Source organism: Aristolochia californica, unplaced genomic scaffold, assembly GCF_029961685.1.
Source record: "Aristolochia californica isolate CCGP_79_NKW_82.1479 unplaced genomic scaffold, dmAriCali1.0.hap1 SCAF_5, whole genome shotgun sequence".
In the NCBI taxonomy this organism is placed as follows: Eukaryota; Viridiplantae; Streptophyta; class Magnoliopsida; order Piperales; family Aristolochiaceae; genus Aristolochia; species Aristolochia californica.
The window spans coordinates 36,984,013-37,005,413 of record NW_027182214.1 but is presented as its reverse complement, the minus strand read 5'-3'; the positions used below and the strand labels follow the sequence as shown (position 1 = coordinate 37,005,413).

Below are 21,401 nucleotides of genomic sequence, written 5' to 3'. Positions count from 1 at the left end.
TCCAATAAATCAATGTCGCTCCACTGGAGGATGGATATGATGGAATGAATGAAGGGAAGTTCGTCCACTCAAGAGCTAGCAGCTATGTTGGCCATTTGAATGGTCATGAAGTACCTAAAATTGAGCTGCAACTGGTGAGTGATCACCCACATCTAGAAAATGTCAGAGGTGGTCAGTCTCAAATACCTACTCTTCCTCGGATTGAAGATGTGGGTGACAACTTCTATGATAACATTTTGGGCCATCGTGTGGTCCTTGATCTTGAACTCATAGAAGCTTCCTGCCTGCTTCCTGAATACTAACATGATGGTGTCCTGGATGTTCTGAGGGCAGTCAGGGTGAAGATCGATTGGCCAGTTCTCCTTGATGTGTCAGGTCATCCCCATGAAGGTAGTCATGAGAAGGTCATTAAAATCCATAGAATGAATGGAGATTGTGGTCTTCTTCACATAGGAAGAGATCTTCAAATTATTAGGCTCGAGTTCTTCTACCTCAAGCTTCAAGTACAAGACCTTGACAAGCAAGGGATAGACAGGCTCATCAAACTAAAGTAATCCCTTGTAGGAGGAAAACAACCTCTCAAACCTCTCAATCTCCCTTGTGAAAAGGGTCATGTGAACCTTTCATGGTTCCACTATGCTCTAATTGATGAAGCTTGTAAAGTACCTACACACCTTTGTTTCCTATTGCGGAAGTGCTCCCTCCAATTGGGCATTTCCTCGTAAATTTTTGGTTCCTTGGATGGGGTCTTCTTCTTAGTCATGACTTTGGTCCTTACCATGGTGGAAAACTTGGTTCTAAGAGATATTGGGTAAAAAGGAGGGCTTTAGGCTCGGATTTGAGTGGGTGCCGCTCTCAAATTGGAATGGAAAGGAAGAGTAGGGTTCTAGAGCTCTTAGGAAACATGGAATAAGGTTTTGAAATGATTTGGAATGAAGAGATTGGGTATAAAAAAATGAGACTCTTCAAGTTCTCACTTAGCATTGTGAACGATCGATCATTGAAGCTCTTCTAAGAGTGTGTGGTGGGACGAAATCGGTTTGTATAAGAATAAAGATCAGTGTTGAATTTCTTTTTGATTGCTGTTTACATGTTCCTGGGTTGAGCTTACTCTGTTTTACATGGTATCAGAGCTCTAGGGGACTCTTAACAACAATCATTTGTCGAAAAGCACAACATCATGACTGATCTTAAGCCTAGTAGTTCTTCTGCTAGTTATGGTTCTGTACCAACAATATGTAATCGTCCCCCAGCTTTTACAGAAGGCAAAATCGATGGCACGAACTATCTTCTGTGGAAGTTCAAAATCACTATTGTTCTGGACTCCTATGAACTTCTTGATATAGTTCTAGGAGTTGATGCTGAACCTGTTGCTGTCACTGATGGAGGAAATACCACTCCTCCTAATCCTCAGCTTGTCGAAGATTGGAGAAGGAAGTATACTGATGCACTGTGTGCGATTCACAAGTACTCAAAATTCTGTCCTCATCCTGATTCAACACACTTCGAAGGCAAGTGAAGCATGGAACATACTGAAAAATCAGTATGAAACGAGGAACCAAACTCATATCCAAAATATGGAAAATCAAGTTGCTACTGAAAAATTAAGTGAAGATGAGGCAGCAGAGTCTTTTATTACTAGGATGAAAAACCTAAGTGATAAAATGGCTTATGTTGGTATAGCCAAGTCAACAGAGGAACTTGCTCGAAGATGTATTTGAGTGCAGCCGCAAAAATTTGACAGGCTTGTGACAGCACTCAATACACAAGTTCATGATCCTCTGTTGACCTTTGAAGAATTATTTGCCTTATTGATGAAGGAGGAGATGAGGCTAAAAGGTAGAGACAATCTGTTTGACTCTGCCTTCACAGCAAAAGCAAAGGTTAGCAATGAAACACAGAAGAAACCAAAGAAAAAGAAGTTCTTTGGATCGTATTATTACTGTAACAAGAAGGGCCATGCTATCAAAGATTGTAGAACACGAATCCATGATGAGAAGAATGGCACGGTGAAAAAAAATTGGAAGAATAGAGAATCTACAAATTATGCAGAAACAGAGCTTCCTCTGTTCACTGTCACAGAGGAATCGTGTTCTAGTGCTCATGTACAAGATAAGAGTACATGGGTGTTAGATTCTGGAGCTTCCCGACACATGACCAGCAAGAAAGAATTATACGATTCTTTTAATCCTCTAAAACAACGATGTACAAGATAAGAGTATATGGGTGTTGAATTCTCTAGCTACTGTAATAAATTTGGCATCAAACGCCAACTAACTGCTCCACATACACCAGAACAAAATGGTGTAGTTGAACGGCAAAATCGAACAGTGGTGGAAATGGCTCGGTGCATGATGAAAGGTGTTGGGCAACCAGAAATGTTATGGGGGGAAGCAGTAAATTGTTGTGGACTCAATAGCACACCGAGTCACACAACGAAGAAGACAACAACAACTCACTCAATAGGATTTAATTCTTATATTTCTTTGAGTAGGATTTATTTCTAATATTGTTTTAAGTAGGATTTATTTCTTATATTGTTTTAAGTAGGAGTTATTTCTAATTACTTTTTATGTAAGGGCATTATGGGGAATTATTGTAACCCTAACCCTAAAACTCCCTATTTAAGGGATAGGTATGAATGAAATAGGTAAGCTTTGAGATTTTAGAATAACCTAGTCTAAATAGGTTGGGATCACCTCTTGATCCCGAGTTTAGGGTTTACTCCAAAAATCCAACCTATCATTCACCCTCCATTGCCATCCATCTTCACCCAACTTCATCCACCATCATCCCTATTAAGAAAAGGAGCTTCCTGCCCCTTTTCCGAGTCCAAAGAGGAGATCTATCCTCCTTCTTGGCAGCAGCAACAAGAGAGGCCGAATTCCTCCCTTACCAAGCAGCAAAGTGAGGATTTTTATCCTCAAATCTTGAGCAATTCCTGGTGCAACGTGGGAGCTGATCATAGCATCAAAGAAGAGGTATTAACCTATCCCAAACTCGTGTTTCAAGTTATTTAAGAAAGAAGGATTGCATTCTTAGCTAGAGAAGCAACAAAGAGGGCCAAACCCTCTTTGCCGTGACCAAAAAAAGAGAGCACCTTGCTCTAGCAAGGTCAGCATTGTTGTGGGGTCTTCTACCAAGCACAACAACTCGGTAGGACCCTCAAAAGAGGATCTTTCCTCCTGGCCAAGCATTGGTTAAGGAGAAATACTCATACACATACCCTTGACGTGAAGTGAGTACATTCTGAGTGCTGGATTCACAAATCCCACGCCGTGTTACTCGATCCATGACACGGGACCGTAACAACTTGGTATCAGAGCAGGGTAACATGGGGGATAATATCAGCAATGAAGAAATCCAAATCAGGATACAAAAGATAGAAGATAGCCTTGAAGCAGCACAACCAGTGTTGGGAAAGGTTTGTGGTTTGGAAGAAGAGATGAGCCGAATCATTAGCATGCTACAGGAGTTGAGGACAGAGAGACATCAGAGTCCAGAGGTGAGAGAGGTTGCTCAACCATATCACAGAAGAGGGGAGCAGTGGCCTGGGCGTACTGCTGTCCAAGCACCTCAGCATGGAGGCACAATCCCAAGGTACACCAAGTTAGAGTTTCCCTCTTTCAATGGTTCTGTGGATCCCGTAATTTGGTTGCATAGATGTGAAATTTTTTTTTTGAACCAAGGGACTACTGAATGGGATAAGGTGCAACTAGCCTCTTTCCATATGACAGATGAAGCCATGTTATGGGTGACTCAAGTAGATAAAGAGAGACCGGGAATGACTTGGGGAGAATTTAAAAATCTATGCACAGTTAGATTTGGGCCTCCCGCCAACAGCAACCCCTTGGGAGAGTTAGTCTTATTGAGACAAACGGGTTCAGTGGAACACTATCAAAAACTCTTCCAGGAAAAGTTGGCTCGTGCTGGAGAGAGGGTATTGGTTGACCAGCAGGTCTCCTTATTCACAGCAGGTCTCAATGAGTATTTACGGCTAGAGGTAGAACTCCTTATGCCCACGGATCTAGCTCATGCCATGAATATGGCCCGAGCAATGGAACAACGACAACAGTTGCAGCAACGTAAGCCGGGTTGGTCGAGTGAGAGGAACACTTCCTCCACGTGGCAAGGGTGCCGCTATAATTCATCTCAGGGAACATCTACAGCAGCACCATCCAGACACACTTCGACTACGACTCGGGTAGCCGATCCCCGCCCTGGTAATTCCTTACCGAGCTTTATAAAAAAATTGACGAGTGCGGAGATGGCAGAAAGGCGGTCCAAAAATCTCTGTTATAACTGCGATGAGCAGTATCGGGTCGGACACCAATGTAAACGATTATTTTGGCTCGAGATGGAGGATTCCGAGGATCCAGAGGAACCAGAGGATATTATCGAGGAGGAACCACCAGAGATATCCTTGCATGCTATTACTGGGCAGAAATCGCCTACTACAATGCAAGTCCGAGCTCATGTCATTGACCGAGAACTGGTGGGACTAGTCGACTCGGGGAGTACACACAATTTTCTGGGTTTGACAGCCGCACAGCATCTCCAGCTCCAAATACACACTCATCCGACAGCCACCGTCTCAGTGGCCAATGGCGAGAAGGTCCCTAGCTATGGGATTAGTAAGGCGGTAACTTTTTCCATTGGATTTACTTCATTTAATGCGGAATTTTTTGTTATTCCCCTAGCGGGATTTGATATGGTTTTAGGCATTAAATGGTTACAAACATTGGGGCCCATTCTGTGGGACTTTTCGGCTTTAACCATGAGCTTTGATTTGGCCGGAAGTCGGGTGCTCTTACAGGGCTGTCAGGTGGACAGGGCCCACGCATACACACTTTGCAGACACAGGATCAGCCTGACAGTACTAGTGATGGTCTGGTTGAGGAGTTCTATGACCTCTTCCAGGAGCCTTCGGGGTTACCTCCCATGAGGCACTGTGACCACAGGATCTGTCTGAAACCAGGTTCTGAGGTAGTGGTCGTGCGACCATACCGTTACCCACATCTTCAGAAGGACGAGATAGAGCGTCAGTGCCATGAGATGTTGAAACAAGGTCTTATTCGTCCCAGCCGCTCCCCGTTCTCTTCACCCGTCTTACTTGTGAAGAAACATGATGGGACATGGAGGTTCTGCGTGGATTATCGGGAGTTGAACATGCAGACAGTAAAAGACAAGTTCCCGATTCTGGTAGTGGATGAGCTTCTGGATGAGTTACATGGGTCGTGGTTATTCACTAAACTCGACCTCCGTTCGGGATACCATCAGGTCCGGATGCACCCCTCTGATATCGAGAAGACGGCGTTCCGCACACACCATGGCCACTTTGAGTTCGTCGTCATGCCGTTCGGGTTATCCAATGCACCCTCCACTTTTCAAGCTTTGATGAACGAGGTATTTAGCCCCTATCTTCGAAAATTTGTTCTTGTATTTTTCGATGATATTTTGATATATAGCAAGTCGGTTGAGGAGCACTTGGCACACTTGAGGATTGTTTTCGACTTGTTAAGAGCACATCAGCTCTATTTGAAACACTCCAAGTGTTCTTTTGCGGCTTCACACGTGGGATATCTGGGACACATTATCTCACATGAGGGGGTTACAGTGGATCCCGAGAAGATCCGAGCTATTCACGAGTGGCCGCAACCACAGTCGTGTTCTACATTACGGGGTTTTCTGGGTCTTGCGGGCTACTACCGTAAATTTATTCAGAACTATGGGCCAGTGGCAGCACCATTGACGAGTTTACTCAAGAAAAATTCCTTTATTTGGAATGAGGGGGCCACCACGTCATTTGTGGCACTCAAAGCTGCCCTCGCATCCGCGCCAGTATTACAACTTCCCAACTTCGACGAATTGTTCGTGGTAGAGTGCGACGCTTCGGGCGTGGGCATGGGGGCCGTTTTACAGCAGTTGGGCCATCCTATTGCTTATTTTAGCAGACAGTTGGCAGTCCGCCATCACAAACTGGCAGCCTATGAGTGCGAATTGATTGGGTTGGCCAAAGCGGTCCAACATTGGAGGCCTTATCTCTGGGGCCGGGCTTTTCTCATACGCACAGATCACTACAGCCTTAAATTCTTACTAGAACAGCGTTTGACGACGTCGCCACAACAGCACTGGATTAGTAAGTTGTTGGGGTTTGACTTCTCAGTGGAGTATCGTGCGGGGAGATTAAATAAGGCGGCAGATGCCTTGTCACGGTGTTTTGAAGATCAGCAGTCGGTCTATTCTATCAGCCAGCCGAGATTTCTCATTATGGACTTGGTGCGAGAAGCACATGCTACTCACCCTGCACTGCAGGAACTGCATCAGCAAATCTCAGAAGGGACAATGAATGTGAAGTGGTCCATCCAGGATTCACTTATTTATTATAAGCATCGGATTTTCCTTCCACCTGAGTCCGAGTTGATTCCAGCTATTCTCTCGGCCTACCACGACAGTACACACGAGGGGATCCAGAAGACCTTGCACAGAATTCGAGCTGATTTTTACTGGCAAGCCATGAAAGCCTCTATTGCGACTTATGTTGGCGACTGTCAGGTATGCCAACGTAACAAAGCCGAGCACTTGAGTCCAGCCGGTCTTCTCCAGCCTCTGGCCCTTCTAACGCAGGTTTGGGCCGACATTTCAATGGATTTTGTGGAAGGCCTACCCCTGTCAGCCGGCAAATTCGTACTTTTCGTAGTGGTTGATCGATTCTCCAAGTACGGGCATTTTATACCGATGGCTCATCCGTATACAGCAACACGGGTTGCTCAGACTTTCCTGGAGCAGATAGTCCGCTTACATGGCATTCCAGAATCCATTGTGAGTGACAGAGATGCAGTTTTCACGAGCACCTTTTGGCGGGAACTGTTTCGCTTGAGTGGGACGAAATTGAAGTTCTCCTCCGCCTATCATCCACAGACAGAGGGGCAGACTGAGGTGGTGAACCGCACCATCGAGATGTATCTACTGTGCTTGGTGGGGGATCGTCCGTGACAATGGGTTCAATGGCTTCCGTGGGCCGAATATTGTTACAACACTTCGTTCCACTCTGCATTGCAATCCACTCCTTTTCGGGTTATATATGGTCGGGATCCACCTCGCCTCCTCTCGTACAACCCAGGGTCCACCCGCGTGGACACGATTGATCAGGCACTCATAGACAGGGATCTACTGGTACAGAATATCACAGAACGGCTACGACGTGCCCAAGCTCGGATGAAGGATGTATACGACAGAGGCCACCGTGAGGTCTCTTTTGAGGTTGGAAAGTATGTGTGGCTACGGCTCCAGCCCTACCATCAGCAGTCTCTAGCGGGACCTCCACGTCATAAGCTCTCACCCCGATTTTTTGGGCCGTTTCCCATTCTTCGACGCGTGGGACCAGTCGCCTATCAACTCAAATTACCGGACACCGCCAAAATTCACGATGTGTTTCATGTCTCTCTTTTGAAGCCACATTCCGGAGCACAGCCTACATCCACTCCATTCCTACCACCAGTTGATCATGGCGAGGTTATTCTTAACCCAGCTGCGGTGTTACGTGCACGCTTGACCAATGATCATTGGGAGGTTCTCGTTCAGTGGACGGACACTGACCCCGACACTGCAACATGGGAACGTGTGGACATCTTCAAACAAGTCTACCCAGCTTTTGAGCTTGAGGACAAGCTCTTTCTCCATGGGGAGGCAGATGTTGTGGACTCAATAGCACACCGAGTCACACAACGAAGAAGACAACAACAACTCACTCAATAGGATTTAATTCTTATATTTCTTTGAGTAGGATTTATTTCTAATATTGTTTTAAGTAGGATTTATTTCTTATATTGTTTTAAGTAGGAGTTATTTCTAATTACTTTTTATGTAAGGGCATTATGGGGAATTATTGTAACCCTAACCCTAAAACTCCCTATTTAAGGGATAGGTATGAATGAAATAGGTAAGCTTTGAGATTTTAGAATAACCTAGTCTAAATAGGTTGGGATCACCTCTTGATCCCGAGTTTAGGGTTTACTCCAAAAATCCAACCTATCATTCACCCTTCATTGCCATCCATCTTCACCCAACTTCATCCACCATCATCCCTATTAATAAAAGGAGCTTCCTGCCCCTTTTCCGAGCCCAAAGAGGAGATCTATCCTCCTTCTTGGTAGCAGCAACAAGAGAGGCCGAATTCCTCCCTTACCAAGCAGCAAAGTGAGGATTTTTATCCTCAAATCTTGAGCAATTCCTGGTGCAACGTGGGAGCTGATCATAGCATCAAAGAAGAGGTATTAACCTATCCCAAACTCGTGTTTCAAGTTATTTAAGAAAGAAGGATTGCATTCTTAGCTAGAGCAGCAACAAAGAGGGCCAAACCCTCTTTGCCGTGACCAAAAAAAGAGAGCACCTTGCTCTAGCAAGGTCAGCATTGTTGTGGGGTCTTCTACCTAGCACAACAACTCGGTAGGACCCTCAAAAGAGGATCTTTCCTCTTGGCCAAGCATTGGTTAAGGAGAAATACTCATACACATACCCTTGACGTGAAGTGAGTAAATTCTGAGTGCTGGATTCACAAATCCCACGCCGTGTTACTCGATCCATGACACGGGACCGTAACATAAATATAGCAGTGTATGTCCTCAATTGATGCTCCAAAAAAGCATTGAACGACAAGACCTTGTATGGTCTAAAGAAGGCACCACGAGCCTGGTACAAACGTATCGACTCTTTCTTCTTGGAGCGCTGGTTATGTTGAAGCAAATCTGAAGCAAACTTGTATGTTCTTTGTGAACATGAGAAAATAGTCATTGTAGTACTCCATGTAGATGACCTGGAAATCACTGGTGACCATGAAGACAACATTGTGAAGACTCAGGAATGGTTGAGCCAAGAGTTCGACATGACAGACTTGGGCCTTCTTCATTACTGCTTGGAAATTGAGGTATGGCAAAAATCTTATCATATCTTTATTTCTCAGGAACGTTATGCTCGAGAACTATTATCTACTTTTGGCATGACCGAAAGTAATCCAGTAGTCACCCCAATGGAAGTGAATACAAAGTTGTCAATCAATGACCTCTCTGGACAGGTTGACAACAAGCTCTACATAAAATTAGTTGGACGTTTAATCTTCCTTTGTAACACAAGACCTGACATCATCAAGTTTTACAAAAATCTTTTCAAAGGAATGTGGATCCTCAAATATCTCAAAGGTACTTTAACTTTTGGAGTATCTTACACATCAAGAGATATTTTATATGGGTATTGTGACTTAGATTGGGCTGGAGATATTGACATGAGGAAATCTGTTACTTGCTACGAATTCATGTTTGGAAGTGGTATCATCTCATGGGCTAGTAAGAAGCAAAAAACAGTTGCACTCTCATCAACCGAAGCAGAGTACAAAGCTACTTGTGTAGCAGCCTATGAAGTTGTGTGGCTACGACGCATTTTGAATTATTCAGCTACCTTAAATTGTGACAGTCAAAGTTGCATAGCTATGGCGAAGAACCCAATATTCCATGCTAGAATTAAACACATAGAGATTCAGTATCACTATGTAAGAGACCTGATTGAAGAGGAGACCCTATACATGGAGTACAACCTTATAGAAGACAACCATGCAGACATTTTTACCAAAGCATTAGGGAGTGCTCAGATGAACAAGCATCTTCGTGGCTTGGGCGTTGGCCCAAGAACTTAGTCCAACTGAGGTGAACATTGAGGGGGAAAAGGAGGGGAGGGGGGGGGGGGGGGGGGGGGGGGGGGGGGGGGTGGGGGTTGATGTTAGTGTGTCAATGCCCACCTCTCACAAGTTACTGTTAATGTAATGTATTCATTGGCCCCCAATTATGAGTAGCGCCAATATTGATAGTGAGTAAATTAGTTAGCGGTTCTGACTTAGACGCTGATGAGGTCAAATTGTGCCACAATGGTTATTTGTGAAGAAAATGTAAAATGAAGGTGGGGTTCGGGGCGTCAGCCCCGATGGGGATCCAAGGGGGTTGGCCTCCTTAGCGGTTCCGGCCCCACGGTATGCCCTTTGTCACGATTGGGAGACCCATGTATGAACGGAAAATTAAAACACCCAAGTGTGAATGGGAATTAATGGACGCAGCAAAAAATAGAGGCGCACTCTGTACTCATCGCAGCGGACAAAGGCCTCCATCGGCGCCAGAAGAGAAAGGAAGCTTCCTACCATCATTTCCGTAGCTGTCTCCCAACTGTCTTCCTCGATTGAGTGCTACAAAACACCTATAAATAGAGGTGTTCTTTAGCAATAAATCGGATCCAGAATCATACATTTTCCTGTTTGTTTTATTTTAGTTTCTTCTTCTGTAAGTCCAGAAGCCATTGATGCTCTTCTAAGAGCGTGTGGTGGGATGAAATTGGTTTGTATAAGAATAAAGATCAGTGTTGAATTTCTTCTTGATTGTTGTTTAGATGTTCCTGGGTTGAGCTTACTCTGTTTTACACATTCTGTGTCAATCGATCGATCGATCAATCATTCAAGTTGGTCGATCGACCAATAGGAATTGATCGATCAATGACCTATGTAGAGGGACAAAAATGTGAAATTTTGATTTCCACTTCACTCTTATGGCACTACTAAGGTGGGAGATGTTCATTAAGATCATATTTTTTAACCTAAGTGAATCAAGGTGGGTAACTCATGCCTAGTTCTCCTCAAAGCTTAAAGAAATTGTCAAATCCTAATGGCTTTGTAAAAATGTTTTCTAATTGATTTTTTATTGGAACAAACTCAATTCTAATAACCTTGGTCTGAACTAACTATCTGATAAAATAATTTTTAATCCTTATGCGTTTTGATCAAGAGTGGTGAATCGGGTTCTTACTTAGAATTATAGCGCTCATGTTGTCACAATGGACTGGAATTTTTTATTGCTCTAAGTCATAGTCATCTAGTTGTTGTTTCATCCTAAAAAGTTGGGCACAACAACTTCCACATGCAATATATTCAGCTTCGGTGGTGGATAGTGCAACTGAGTATATGTTTGTTGGAAAATCCAGAGACAAACATATTTCCAAGTAATTGATAACTTCCACTCATAATCCTTTGTAACATTTGGTATCAGAGCTAGCACTACGTCGCGAGTTCGAATCCAGGATGGGGCGACTGTGGAGGGGGCGACCTAGCGGAAGGGGCGGCCAGAGTGTGCTTCCCGCACCAACGGGCCACCGCTATATGCGAAAGGGGTGACCTAAGTGTGTTCCCACACCATGGGTCGTCGCTAGAGTAGGCCGTTGCAAGTGGGCCATCGTGGACGTCGGCTCTCGCGAGTGTGGGTGTGATGTTATGGTCCTGGGTTAAGTACCTATGTCTTCCGCTCCTAATAGGCCGGTCTTTTGGGTAGTATTGGCTAAGTGCTTAACACTTTTTGTCAATTTTTCAACCAAAAAAATCAGCATCAGAGTAACCTACTAGATCAATGGTTGAAGATTTCGAGTAACAAAGACCTAAGTTTGGTGTCCTAAGTAGATAACAAAAAATTCTTTTTACTATCACGAAGTGACATTCTCTAGGATCGATTGATATCTAGCACATAGGCATACCGAGAACATTATATTTAGTCTATTGGCTGAAAGGTATAGTAGGGATCCTATCATGCTTTTATAGAGTTTTTTTATCTATGGCCCTAGGATGAACTCATGGGTGTGCTAATTGACTTAAGATTTTTTATGTTGAATCTCTTAAGAAATCCCATAGTGTAGTTGGACTGATTTATGAATTTGCCATTTTTAGTTTGAGTTACTTGAAGTCCAAGGAAGAATGTGAGTTCATCCATTAAACTCATTTCAAACTCATTCTTCATTACACTAGAAAATTCTTGACATTGAGAGGGGTTTGTAGAACCAAATATGATATCATCCACATAGATTTGAATGATAATCAAGTTTTGATCATGGTTATGTTTAAATAAACTCTTATCTGCATTGCCTCTCTAATAGCCATTCTCTTCTAAGAATTCTCTTAATCTTTCATGCCACGCTCTAGGAGCTTGCTTTGATCCATATAGAGTTTTGTGTAGTTTGTGTACATGGTCAAGCTTACTTAAGTCTTCAAAACCTTCAGTTTTTGCAAATTTGGGCATAGTGACCCACCTCATTTTAGTAGTGGCACCAAATGTGAAGAATGGGAGAGAACGTCTTGATTTACTTTTTTCTTTTTTTCCCAACGTTCCTCTTGGGTGTGGATTTTGGAGAATGATTATTGAATTGATGTTCTAAGTCTAAACTAGTCTTTTTAAATGCAAGTCTATCATAGGATAGCTTGTCTATTAATCCACTGTCCTGAAGCATTGGCCATATGACTTTCATTGGCTTCCTTCAAGATACTAAGCTCTTCATTGAGCTTTGGAATCTTGTGTAACTGAGCTTTGCATTTATCCTCATATTTTTTTAGACTTTGAATTGATTTTTCTAATAACAATTCAAGTTTGGTTGAATAGTCTAAGTCACTTACCTCTTTGAAAGTGGTAGTGTTATGGTCCTGGGATAAGTGTTTGGCTTTTCGCTACCTGCAAGGCCAGTCTTTTGGGTAGTATTGGTTAGGTGCTTAACAGGTAGACCCATCATCATCTTCAATTTCCATGAAGCCAACATCATTGTCTTCTTCTTCTGAGTGGCTAGATTCTTCATCCATACCATCCCAAGTTGAGATCAAAACCTTCTTGTTCTTAGGATCTTTGCTTGTGGATTGGATTTTTTTCTTTAAGATTTGGGCATTTTTCCTTCTATGCACTGGTTTCCCACACTCAAGAAAAACATTAGTTTTTCTAAAAGATATGTCATTTATATGTTAGCCTTTTCTGAAATTTTTCTTTTTTCCTATAGATTCTTTGATGTCTAGTGATAAAACGCACCTCATTGGAGCTTTCTTCACTAGAGATACTTTCAACACTCACTTTGGTCTTAAGAGCAATGGTTTTTCTTTTGGGTTTCTCTTCCTCAACTTCTTGAGGTTACATCTCATATGTGAGAAGGATTCCTAGTAGCTCTTCCAAGCTCACTTAAAATTTGCATTCTAACAAATGGTGGTCTTCCTCATGTCCCATGACTTTAGAAGTGCCTTGAGAAGCTTATCATTTTTCCTATATAAGGATTATCTTCTCCTATGATATTCAATTCATTAATTATATGAGTGAACCTCAAGTTCATTTCACCTACTGATTCACCCATTTTTATTTTCAAATCATCAAATTGAGCTATCAATAAGTTAATCCTAGAGTCCTTTACTTTAGTGGTTCCCTCATGCGTGATCTCTAAGTTTTTCCATATGTCCTTAGTGGTCTTGCATGCAGAGACCCGATTGAACTCATTGGGTCTTAAGGCACATAAAAAAAGGTTAATTGCCTTAGAATTCATTTTGAGCTGCTCTTTTTCTTCCCTAGTCAGATCATTGAATTCCTTTGTAATTGGAATGTCATTTTCAAGCCTTTGAGGATCAAAATGGCCATTCTTGGTTGCATGTCATATATCCCAATCCATGGATTGAAGGAAGAATTCCAATATTACCTTCCAATATCCATAGTTTGTTTCATTGAACAAAGGAGGATGGTTGGCAGATTGTCCTTAGAGAATGAGCAATTTATCTTGAAATATCATTTAATTTTTTAAACTCAAGGGGATATTGATTCCAATTAAGTGTTTGGCATGCTCTAACTCCAATTGTTGGCTCAGGTGGCTTCTAAAGAGGAGGGTGAATTGAGATTTTTGAATTAAAAACTTAACTTATTCATGTAATAGAAATCATGTAAAATATTGAATTTCAATGTAAAGTAAACATTCGCAAACCATAGAAAAAAATAGTTATCAATGTTCCCCTATTGGTATTCATCGCCCAAGAACTCTTGCTTGGGAAATTCCAATATTTAATGCTCAAATAACAAGAATTTACAAAAAGAAATTTTATCTCTCTTTAAGCAGCGTGTAGCTCAATACACATTTTTTTACAAATACAATCTCCCTTAGAGATTGGCTAGATTCTAGTTTTAGTTGGCCCTTTTTATCTAGATTAGATAGATTCTAGATGAATCTTTCTCAAAATAAATTCAAAGCAAGGAAAAATCACTTATACCCAATACTTGGAGAGTACCTTATCTTTGAGAGATCCAAGCATCTAGTTCTTTTCAGCACAATGAGAATATGTAGGAGCTTGACTATATGAAATACAAGTAATAGGTAGAGCAAAGAGTGAAGGATATGCAATGTTGCAGCTCTCTTCTACTCAAAAGCAGTTAAGAGAAGGATTTCAAGACTTTGAGAATAAATTCTTATGGATTTGCCAATAAATGTGCATTAACTTCTCTATGTGAGGTTTGGTGGGGTGTTTATAGATCCCCTAAGCCAAACTAGTTGTTTCTTTGCCCATTTGCAAAAATCAGTACAATGATTGATCAATTAATGTAAAGTGATTGATCAATCAATCGTGTGTAACGGTTATTTTTCAGTGAGGATGTGACTTATTCATTGATGGGTCGATCGATCAATATGTTACCATTGGTTCTGAAAAGTTAAGATGATCGATCATTATCAGGGGATGATCGATCAATCAGAATTCCCTCTGGAAGTACAATGCAAGTATGATTGATCAATGTATTTCCTATGATCGACCAAGCTTTAGTTCTCTGAGTAGCAAGATTGAGTCTATTGAAGAACAAGTATGGAAGAGTCTCACATGACTCTCACAACAAGAAGTCTTACATAACCAAAATTATTATGGAAGGAGATCTCATAGAAGAGTTTTAATTTAAAAATGTTTTCGTCATGTTTCTTTTTTATTTGTGTTAAATTTTTTAATTGTTCTAGGACTTATCTTTTAGTGTTTAATTTTTTGTGTAACTGGGATAAGGGTAGTTTAATTGTAATTGAATTCTACTTGTTTCCTCTATTATAAATAGAAGTTCATGTACTGTGTTGGAAGATATGGTGTTAGTAAAGTTTTTTTATTTATTCCAAAAATTTAACATGGTATCAGAGATGGTTCTGTGAGTTGGCTCGGTCAACCCAATGAGATAATATGATCTTTTTCCGATCAATCATCTCTAGTAGTTTCGGTTCGTATTTCATCTTTTTTCTTTCTTTCCTGTCCCAATACCTATTGGTTTCTTGGAATTCAAACCTTTATAATGAACTTTTAATATTACAAATTATATATTTAAGAAAATATATTCAAATCTACTTTTCAACTGAAAAGGAATTTTAGCAATCAGAGTTTTATATAAAGAGAAATCGATATTTAAAGCAGGAAAAGTCAAACTGCAAGAGAGGTTTGAGCAATAGTAGAATGCTTCACTTTTCGAGCCATTTAAGCCATTAAGAATGAGACTTTATATGGATATATATGTTGAATGAAATATCTATAAGTCTGTTTTCTACATTATCAAACAAATTCGCAATATGAGTTTTCAAGAGGGAGATATTTTTTTTGCAAGGGTCAATGGTCATGCGGGGCAAAGAAGAAAGAGTAATTAGTTTGGCCAAATTTCAGTCCAAAATCATTCAGGTTATTTCTATCAAAAGAAGTATATTTTATGAGGATAAATTATACTTTTATGAAAGGTGTCAAAGTCTAGTTTCATAAGGAGAAATTTCATGTCAAGGAGATATTCACATTGGAGTTAGGAAAAGTTAAGCTAAAAAAAGAAGAGAATCATGATGTCATAAAAGATTCAAGAAAAAATATTTTTATGTCAAATTAGATATAAAATAAAGTATCTTTGAGTTTACTTTCTTGAGCAAGAAACCATTCGTGGTCCTGAGCTATATTTTGGGGGCAGTCCTCCCTTAACCCTTCCTCCTCTAAGTAAGAGGGTGGAGGGTAGCTCTTCACCTTGCCTATTTTGCATGGGTGAACTAGAAAATATTACTCTGATCACATAAATCCCTTGCTTTACTGTGGTAGTGATACTTCACGGCTACACTAATTAAGAGATAAGTAAGTGGTGCTCAAGTTATCACACTCACTTGGTAGACGAAGAGATGACAGGCTGTTTTTTTTAGTATCTTTTGTACACCAAGACACATAAAACAATATAAGAACAAACACTATGTTAGTTGCTACCAGTCACAAAATAATCAAAACAATATCTACTTTCATGAAACAAAGTCGATTGTATGGGATAGTATTCTGTGATGTTTCAGGACCATCAAATTTTGTACAAGATTGTGAACTACAATGAGCAAATCCACAACATATATTCCTGTTATAAAAAACAATCACATCATGCTACATGAATTCCATTAAATGAAATCCTATCCTACCACTTCAATTAATCAAACTCTGATTTCTTCTTCTTCTTCTTCTTTGGGCAGCCTCCATATCCCATCTAAACGAACATATGGAAGCTCGAATCCTTTTAGCAAGTAGCAGCCGCTAACTTCCACATACTTCAAACAAGGCATGGCACTTCTCAAGCTCCTCCACTCCAATTCCAATCTAGGCAACATCTTCAAATACAGCCCCTCCACCTTCCATTTCTCAGTCGTATTAATGCTCAACACCTTAAGATTTCCATTCTCGATGCAAAGATACTCCAAGTGAGGAAGCCTAGCTGGTTTAAGCCAGGTTGGTCCAATTTCTCTCCTCAAGCCCCTAAGGTACAGCTGTCGAAGACAAGCTGGAGGAGAGAGTTGATCAAGCTTCCTTGACAGGTTCCCTACCTCCCTACTATTCTCGATAGTGATATCTAGAAGCTTAAGGTGTTCAAGGCTTGACAAATCAACTTCGACATCGTGAATTTGATTTTCTTCACTTACGCACAAACGCAAAATTCTGAGTTGGGTCAAATTCTCCAGGTCTTTTAGCAAAGAACCATCCATCGAAGTTGAGATAGCTGGACGAAAACCAGACAAGACTTGAAGATTAGAAAGAGTTCCTAATCCCTTTGGCAGGTACCTGAGAGAAGTACAGTTTTCGATATCCAGAACTGTCAGATTCTTTAGAGTCATTATACCAGCAGGCAACGTCTGTAGACGAGTGCAGTCGGTAAGAATCAAGAGCTGCAAGTGTTGAAGCATTTTAAATTGGTGAGGCAGTTCCTTGATCCCCTTCAATCCCTTGAGAATAAGGCATCTAAGATGCTCAAGTGAACAAATCCAGTTGAGCTTATCTTTACTCTCAAAATCCCTTGCGAATGAAAGATCCACCACTGTCGGGCCCGTATCGCCACTCCGCGAGAATACACTGTTTGGAACAAAGACATATTGCCATGTGGACTCCCCAATTTCCTCCAAAATGTTGTCAACGGAACCATCGGACAGCTCCTGAACTTTTAGATTCGATGTGCAAGTATAGATCCTCCCATCGTAGTTCCTCTCATCAACAACATTCACGAAACGCCTACTAACAAGCTCCGAGAGAGAATCGTAAGCCGACTCCAGTGCTGTTTTCCCACTCTCTGCAGATGCAAAACCCCCACCAACCCACCAATAAACCAACCGCTCAACTTCTACCGTCATGGATTCCGGGAACAGAAAAAATAACGACATAAACCGCTTAAGATTTAGAGGGAGAATATGGTAGATGAGAAGTACAGATTGATCAACATTATCTACAACACGTCGCCAGTCCCGAGGAGGTGTGTGACGCATGAGACCTGCCATCAACTCTATTGCTATCCGTATCCCCATACATCTCACCACAATCTCCTTTGCCACCTCTACCAGTTGGACGTCTCTACACTTGCCTCCCTTTTCTTCAAATGCAATTTTAGAAAACAGAAACCAATTCTCCTCACTTGGCCGGTAAATCAGATCCACCACTCTCATCTCCTTTGCTATGTAATCGTATTGTGTAGTGACGATGACGCAACTGCCATTGCCTTTTGGAAGTGCACCTAAAAACCGATCCCACCATCCACCGTATATCCTCACTACATCATTCAGTACGAGTAAAAACTTCTTTTTCAAAAGGCTTCCATGAATACGGTCCAGTAGCCTATCACGATCATCGCCTCCCTCGTATTCTCTTCTCTGCCCTTCATTGATTTTATCCAAGATGTCTTTCAAGAGCTCCAATTCTTGAGAAAATGACACCCATATTCTCACTCCAAAGTCAAGCTCAACCTTGGTATCATAGAAGAACTTATGGGCAATGCCGGTTTCGCCTCCCTCATCCATCCCAATGATTGCAACTGTGCTTAGTCCTACTTGTTTGTGAAGAGTCTACCTTTTTAATTTCTCAATTTCGTCTTCCAAGCACACATTCTCCAAATCTTCTTCTTCTTCTTCTCCTTCTTTTGGTACCCTCCATATTCCAAGTGGATGATGAGGAACCTCAAAGTCTTTTAGCCTCGGGCAGCCGTTGACTTCCACATACTTCAACCTACTCATGGCACTTTTTAACCTCTTCCACTCCAATTCCAGTTCAGGCAACTTTTTCAAACACAGCCCCTCCACCGCCCATATCTCTGTCTTATCGACGCAGATTAGCTTCTTAAGATCTCCGTTCTCAATGAAAAGATATTCCAAGCGAGGAAGCTGGACGGGATTGAGCCAGGTTGGTCTAGTTTCTCTCTTGAAGTTCCTTAGGTATAGCTCTCGAAGACAATTAGAAGGGACGAGAAGATCAAGCTTCCCTGACAGATTCTCATCACCCCTACTATTCCCGATACTGATATCTAGAATTTGTAGATGGTTCAGCCTAGACAAATCAACATTGACACTGATGATTTGATCTTCTTCAGTTATGCACATACGCAGAATTCTGAGTTGAGTCAAATTCTCCAGGTCTGTTAGCTGAGAACTATCCATAGTGGTTGAACTAGCTGGATGAAATCCTGACAAGACTTGAAGGTTAGATAGCTTTCCCAATCCCCTTGGCAGGTGTCTGAGAGAAGTACAATTTCCTACATCCAGAACTGTCAGATTCTTTAGCATCATTAAACTATCAGGCAGCGTTTTTAGAGCAGTACAGTCGGTAAGAACCAAGATCTGCAGGTTCCGAAGCTTCTTAATACGGCCAGGCAGTTCCTTGATCCCAACGACTCCCTTGAAACTAATGCAAGTAAGATATCTCAGAGAACAAATCCATCTCAACTGATGATCGTTGATATCTGAGGATGAAAGATCCAACACTCTTACGGATGTACTCAACCAAGGCAGATAGTTCAATTTTACAGCAGAGCTTCCGGGTTTGTTTGTAATTAAGAATGCCCAGAGTTTAGAATATTTTGCCAGCTTATCACCTACCTGCCAATAGTTTGTAAGACCCAGATGATGGGTTTTTTCATCATCAAGTTTGCAGAATTCATCTTCCTCTGCAATTTTGATGATCGTATCCCTGACAAGGTCATGCATTTTGCAACTATAGATCCTTCCATCATAGTTCCCCTGATCAGCAACCTCTACTAAACACCTACTAACTAGTTCTGAGAGAGAATCATATGCCGACTCTAGTGTTGTTCTTCCATTCTCTGCATAGGCAAAACCCTCACCAACCCACCAATAAACCAGCTGCTCAACATCTATCGTAAAATCTTCAGGGAAGATAGAAAAGCACAAGACACACTGCTTTAAACGAAGAGGGAGTGCATCGTAGCTGAGTCGTAAAGAAGCCTTTACTTCCGAGCTTTCTGTGTCTGTTTCACGTACAATTTCTGATTCAAAATTATCTGCAACTTTTTGCCAGTGGCTAGGAGACGAAGGCTTGAGACGCAATATACCCGCCATCGCCTTAATCGCCAATGGTAGTCCCTTACATTTCTTCACAATCGCCTTTCCCACATCTTCGAGTGGAGGATTTCTACGTCTGCCTCTGTTGTCTAAAAAGGTAATTTTAGTGAAAAGAAACCAGCTCTCCTCATCATTGAGACATTTAGGCCTGTGAATCCGGTACTCCACTATCCTCATTTTTTTTGCTACTCTTTCGTCTCTTGTGGTGACGATGATACTGCTACCATTGTCTTCTGGCAGCGCATCAATTAACTGATCCCACCATCCACCGTCTATGCTCCACACATCGTCCAATACAATTAAAAACTTCTTGTTCAATAGGCTAAGCTTTATGCTCGTCAGCAGCCCATCATTATCATCTCCCCCCTGGTGTTTTGTTCGATCCCCTTTATTGATTTTATCCAAAAAGTTTTCAAGAGCTCCTTTTCGATAACTTGTGCGGAAACTGACATCCATACTCTCACTTCAAAATAATTTTCAACCTCGGTGTTGTTGAAGATCCTCTGGGCAATGGTGGTTTTGCCCAAACCACCCATCCCAACAATTGCGACTCTGCTCAGCCTATTTTGGTAAAGAATCCAATCTTTTATCCTCTCAGTGTCTCCTTCTAAACCCACAATCTCCGATTCCTTAACATGATGGCTGCTTGATCTAGCATTTCCTGTCTGATTTATTTCTTCACCGGCCACAAGTAATTTAAATGGTTCCAGATTTTTTTCTATCCCCTCAATCTCCATTTTTATCTGTTTTAACCTTTTGGCAGTCTGGTAACGAAACAGCAATTGACTGGGAGAGTAGACCGAGCAGAGAGCCAAGATACTGCGATCCTTGAGTCGGGTTTGGCAATCAGCTAATATGTTCTCTGTATCGTAGATCAACTCCATCAACCTGGCCAATGCCCGCCGAAGATGTGGCTCTTTTCTTTTACGACGACTGGCGTCCACCATAAAGGCTTGAAGAACTTCAAGGTGGCTCTTTATCTCTGAAAACAGAGCACGAAACTCGACCAGGACTTGACCTTCCTTGATGAGAGAATCAATGAGCAAGGTGGCTGGAGGCCCGAGGATGATCTGAAAGAGTGAACTGACGACTGAGGAAACCAGTTGCTGTTGCATGTCACTGGAATGGAAAATCTAACTCAAGTCAGTATAAGATTCAGAGATATTTAAACAACTAGTACTGATCACAAGCAGATTTATCTCACTCTTTTCCAGAGCTGCCAGACATCGTGTAAGATTCTCAGATGTTTATACTAGTACTGATCATGAGCAGCTTCATAGGAGGTTTATCTCACTCTTTTCTAGAGCCGCCGGACACTGTGTAATAGCGAAGCAGATCAGCTAGTTGACTGCAACTAGAAAGGCCTGAAGAGATCAAATTGACAAAAAAAAAAAAAAAAAGTTTAAGTTTTCTTTATTTTAATTTTTCAGCATGCACCCAACTGCCTTTGGGAACCGGTCAAAAAGAGAAATTGGAGACTCTGGTTTTCTGGAAAGATCAGCTGAGAAAACAGAAAACAAGTAAAGATGGTTCATGCTCTCATTCTCCTTCCTCCTCGACCTCTCAAAGGCCAAAAAGATAAGTATATGAAATAAATGAACTCTTTCTTGCTCTTTCGTTCAAAGCAGTCATCAAATTTCAAATTGATCAGTTAACCCACAAACACAAACTGTTACGAATAATTCCACAACGACTAGATGATAACTGCGCACAGTACACCA

The 21,401-nt window shown here is 41.6% G+C and overlaps 3 protein-coding genes across 3 annotated transcripts; 1 reads left to right on the top strand and 2 right to left on the bottom strand.

Moving 5' to 3' along the window:
- The first annotated feature begins 1,180 nt into the window (after positions 1–1,180).
- On the top strand, positions 1,181–9,688 carry LOC137965294 (uncharacterized mitochondrial protein AtMg00810-like). Its single transcript, XM_068811618.1, has 2 exons — positions 1,181–1,511; positions 8,799–9,688. Exons 1-2 carry the CDS (start codon positions 1,181–1,183, stop codon positions 9,686–9,688), a joined length of 1,221 nt encoding a protein of 406 aa, XP_068667719.1.
- A 6,593-nt stretch (positions 9,689–16,281) lies between these two features.
- On the bottom strand, positions 16,282–18,126 carry LOC137965293 (disease resistance RPP13-like protein 4). The gene has a single exon (XM_068811617.1). It carries the CDS (start codon positions 18,124–18,126, stop codon positions 16,282–16,284), a length of 1,845 nt encoding a protein of 614 aa, XP_068667718.1.
- Positions 18,127–18,171: 45 nt separating this feature from the next.
- LOC137965292 (disease resistance RPP13-like protein 4) lies at positions 18,172–20,795 on the bottom strand. Its single transcript, XM_068811616.1, is given in 2 exon segments — positions 18,172–20,025; positions 20,028–20,795. Coding segments are annotated over 2 exon segments (2,622 nt in total).
- Between the last annotated feature and the right edge of the window lie 606 nt (positions 20,796–21,401).

Excerpts from the sequence above, each read along its gene's own strand:
- LOC137965293 (XM_068811617.1), bottom strand. The coding sequence starts at position 18,126 with ATGGATGAGGGAGGCGAAACCGGCATTGCCCATAAGTTCTTCTATGAT.
- LOC137965294 (XM_068811618.1), top strand. The coding sequence starts at position 1,181 with ATGACTGATCTTAAGCCTAGTAGTTCTTCTGCTAGTTATGGTTCTGTA. Across the intron at positions 1,512-8,798 it reads TGATTCAACACACTTCGAAG|TACTCCATGTAGATGACCTG; the intron begins GCAAGTGAAGCA and ends TAGTCATTGTAG.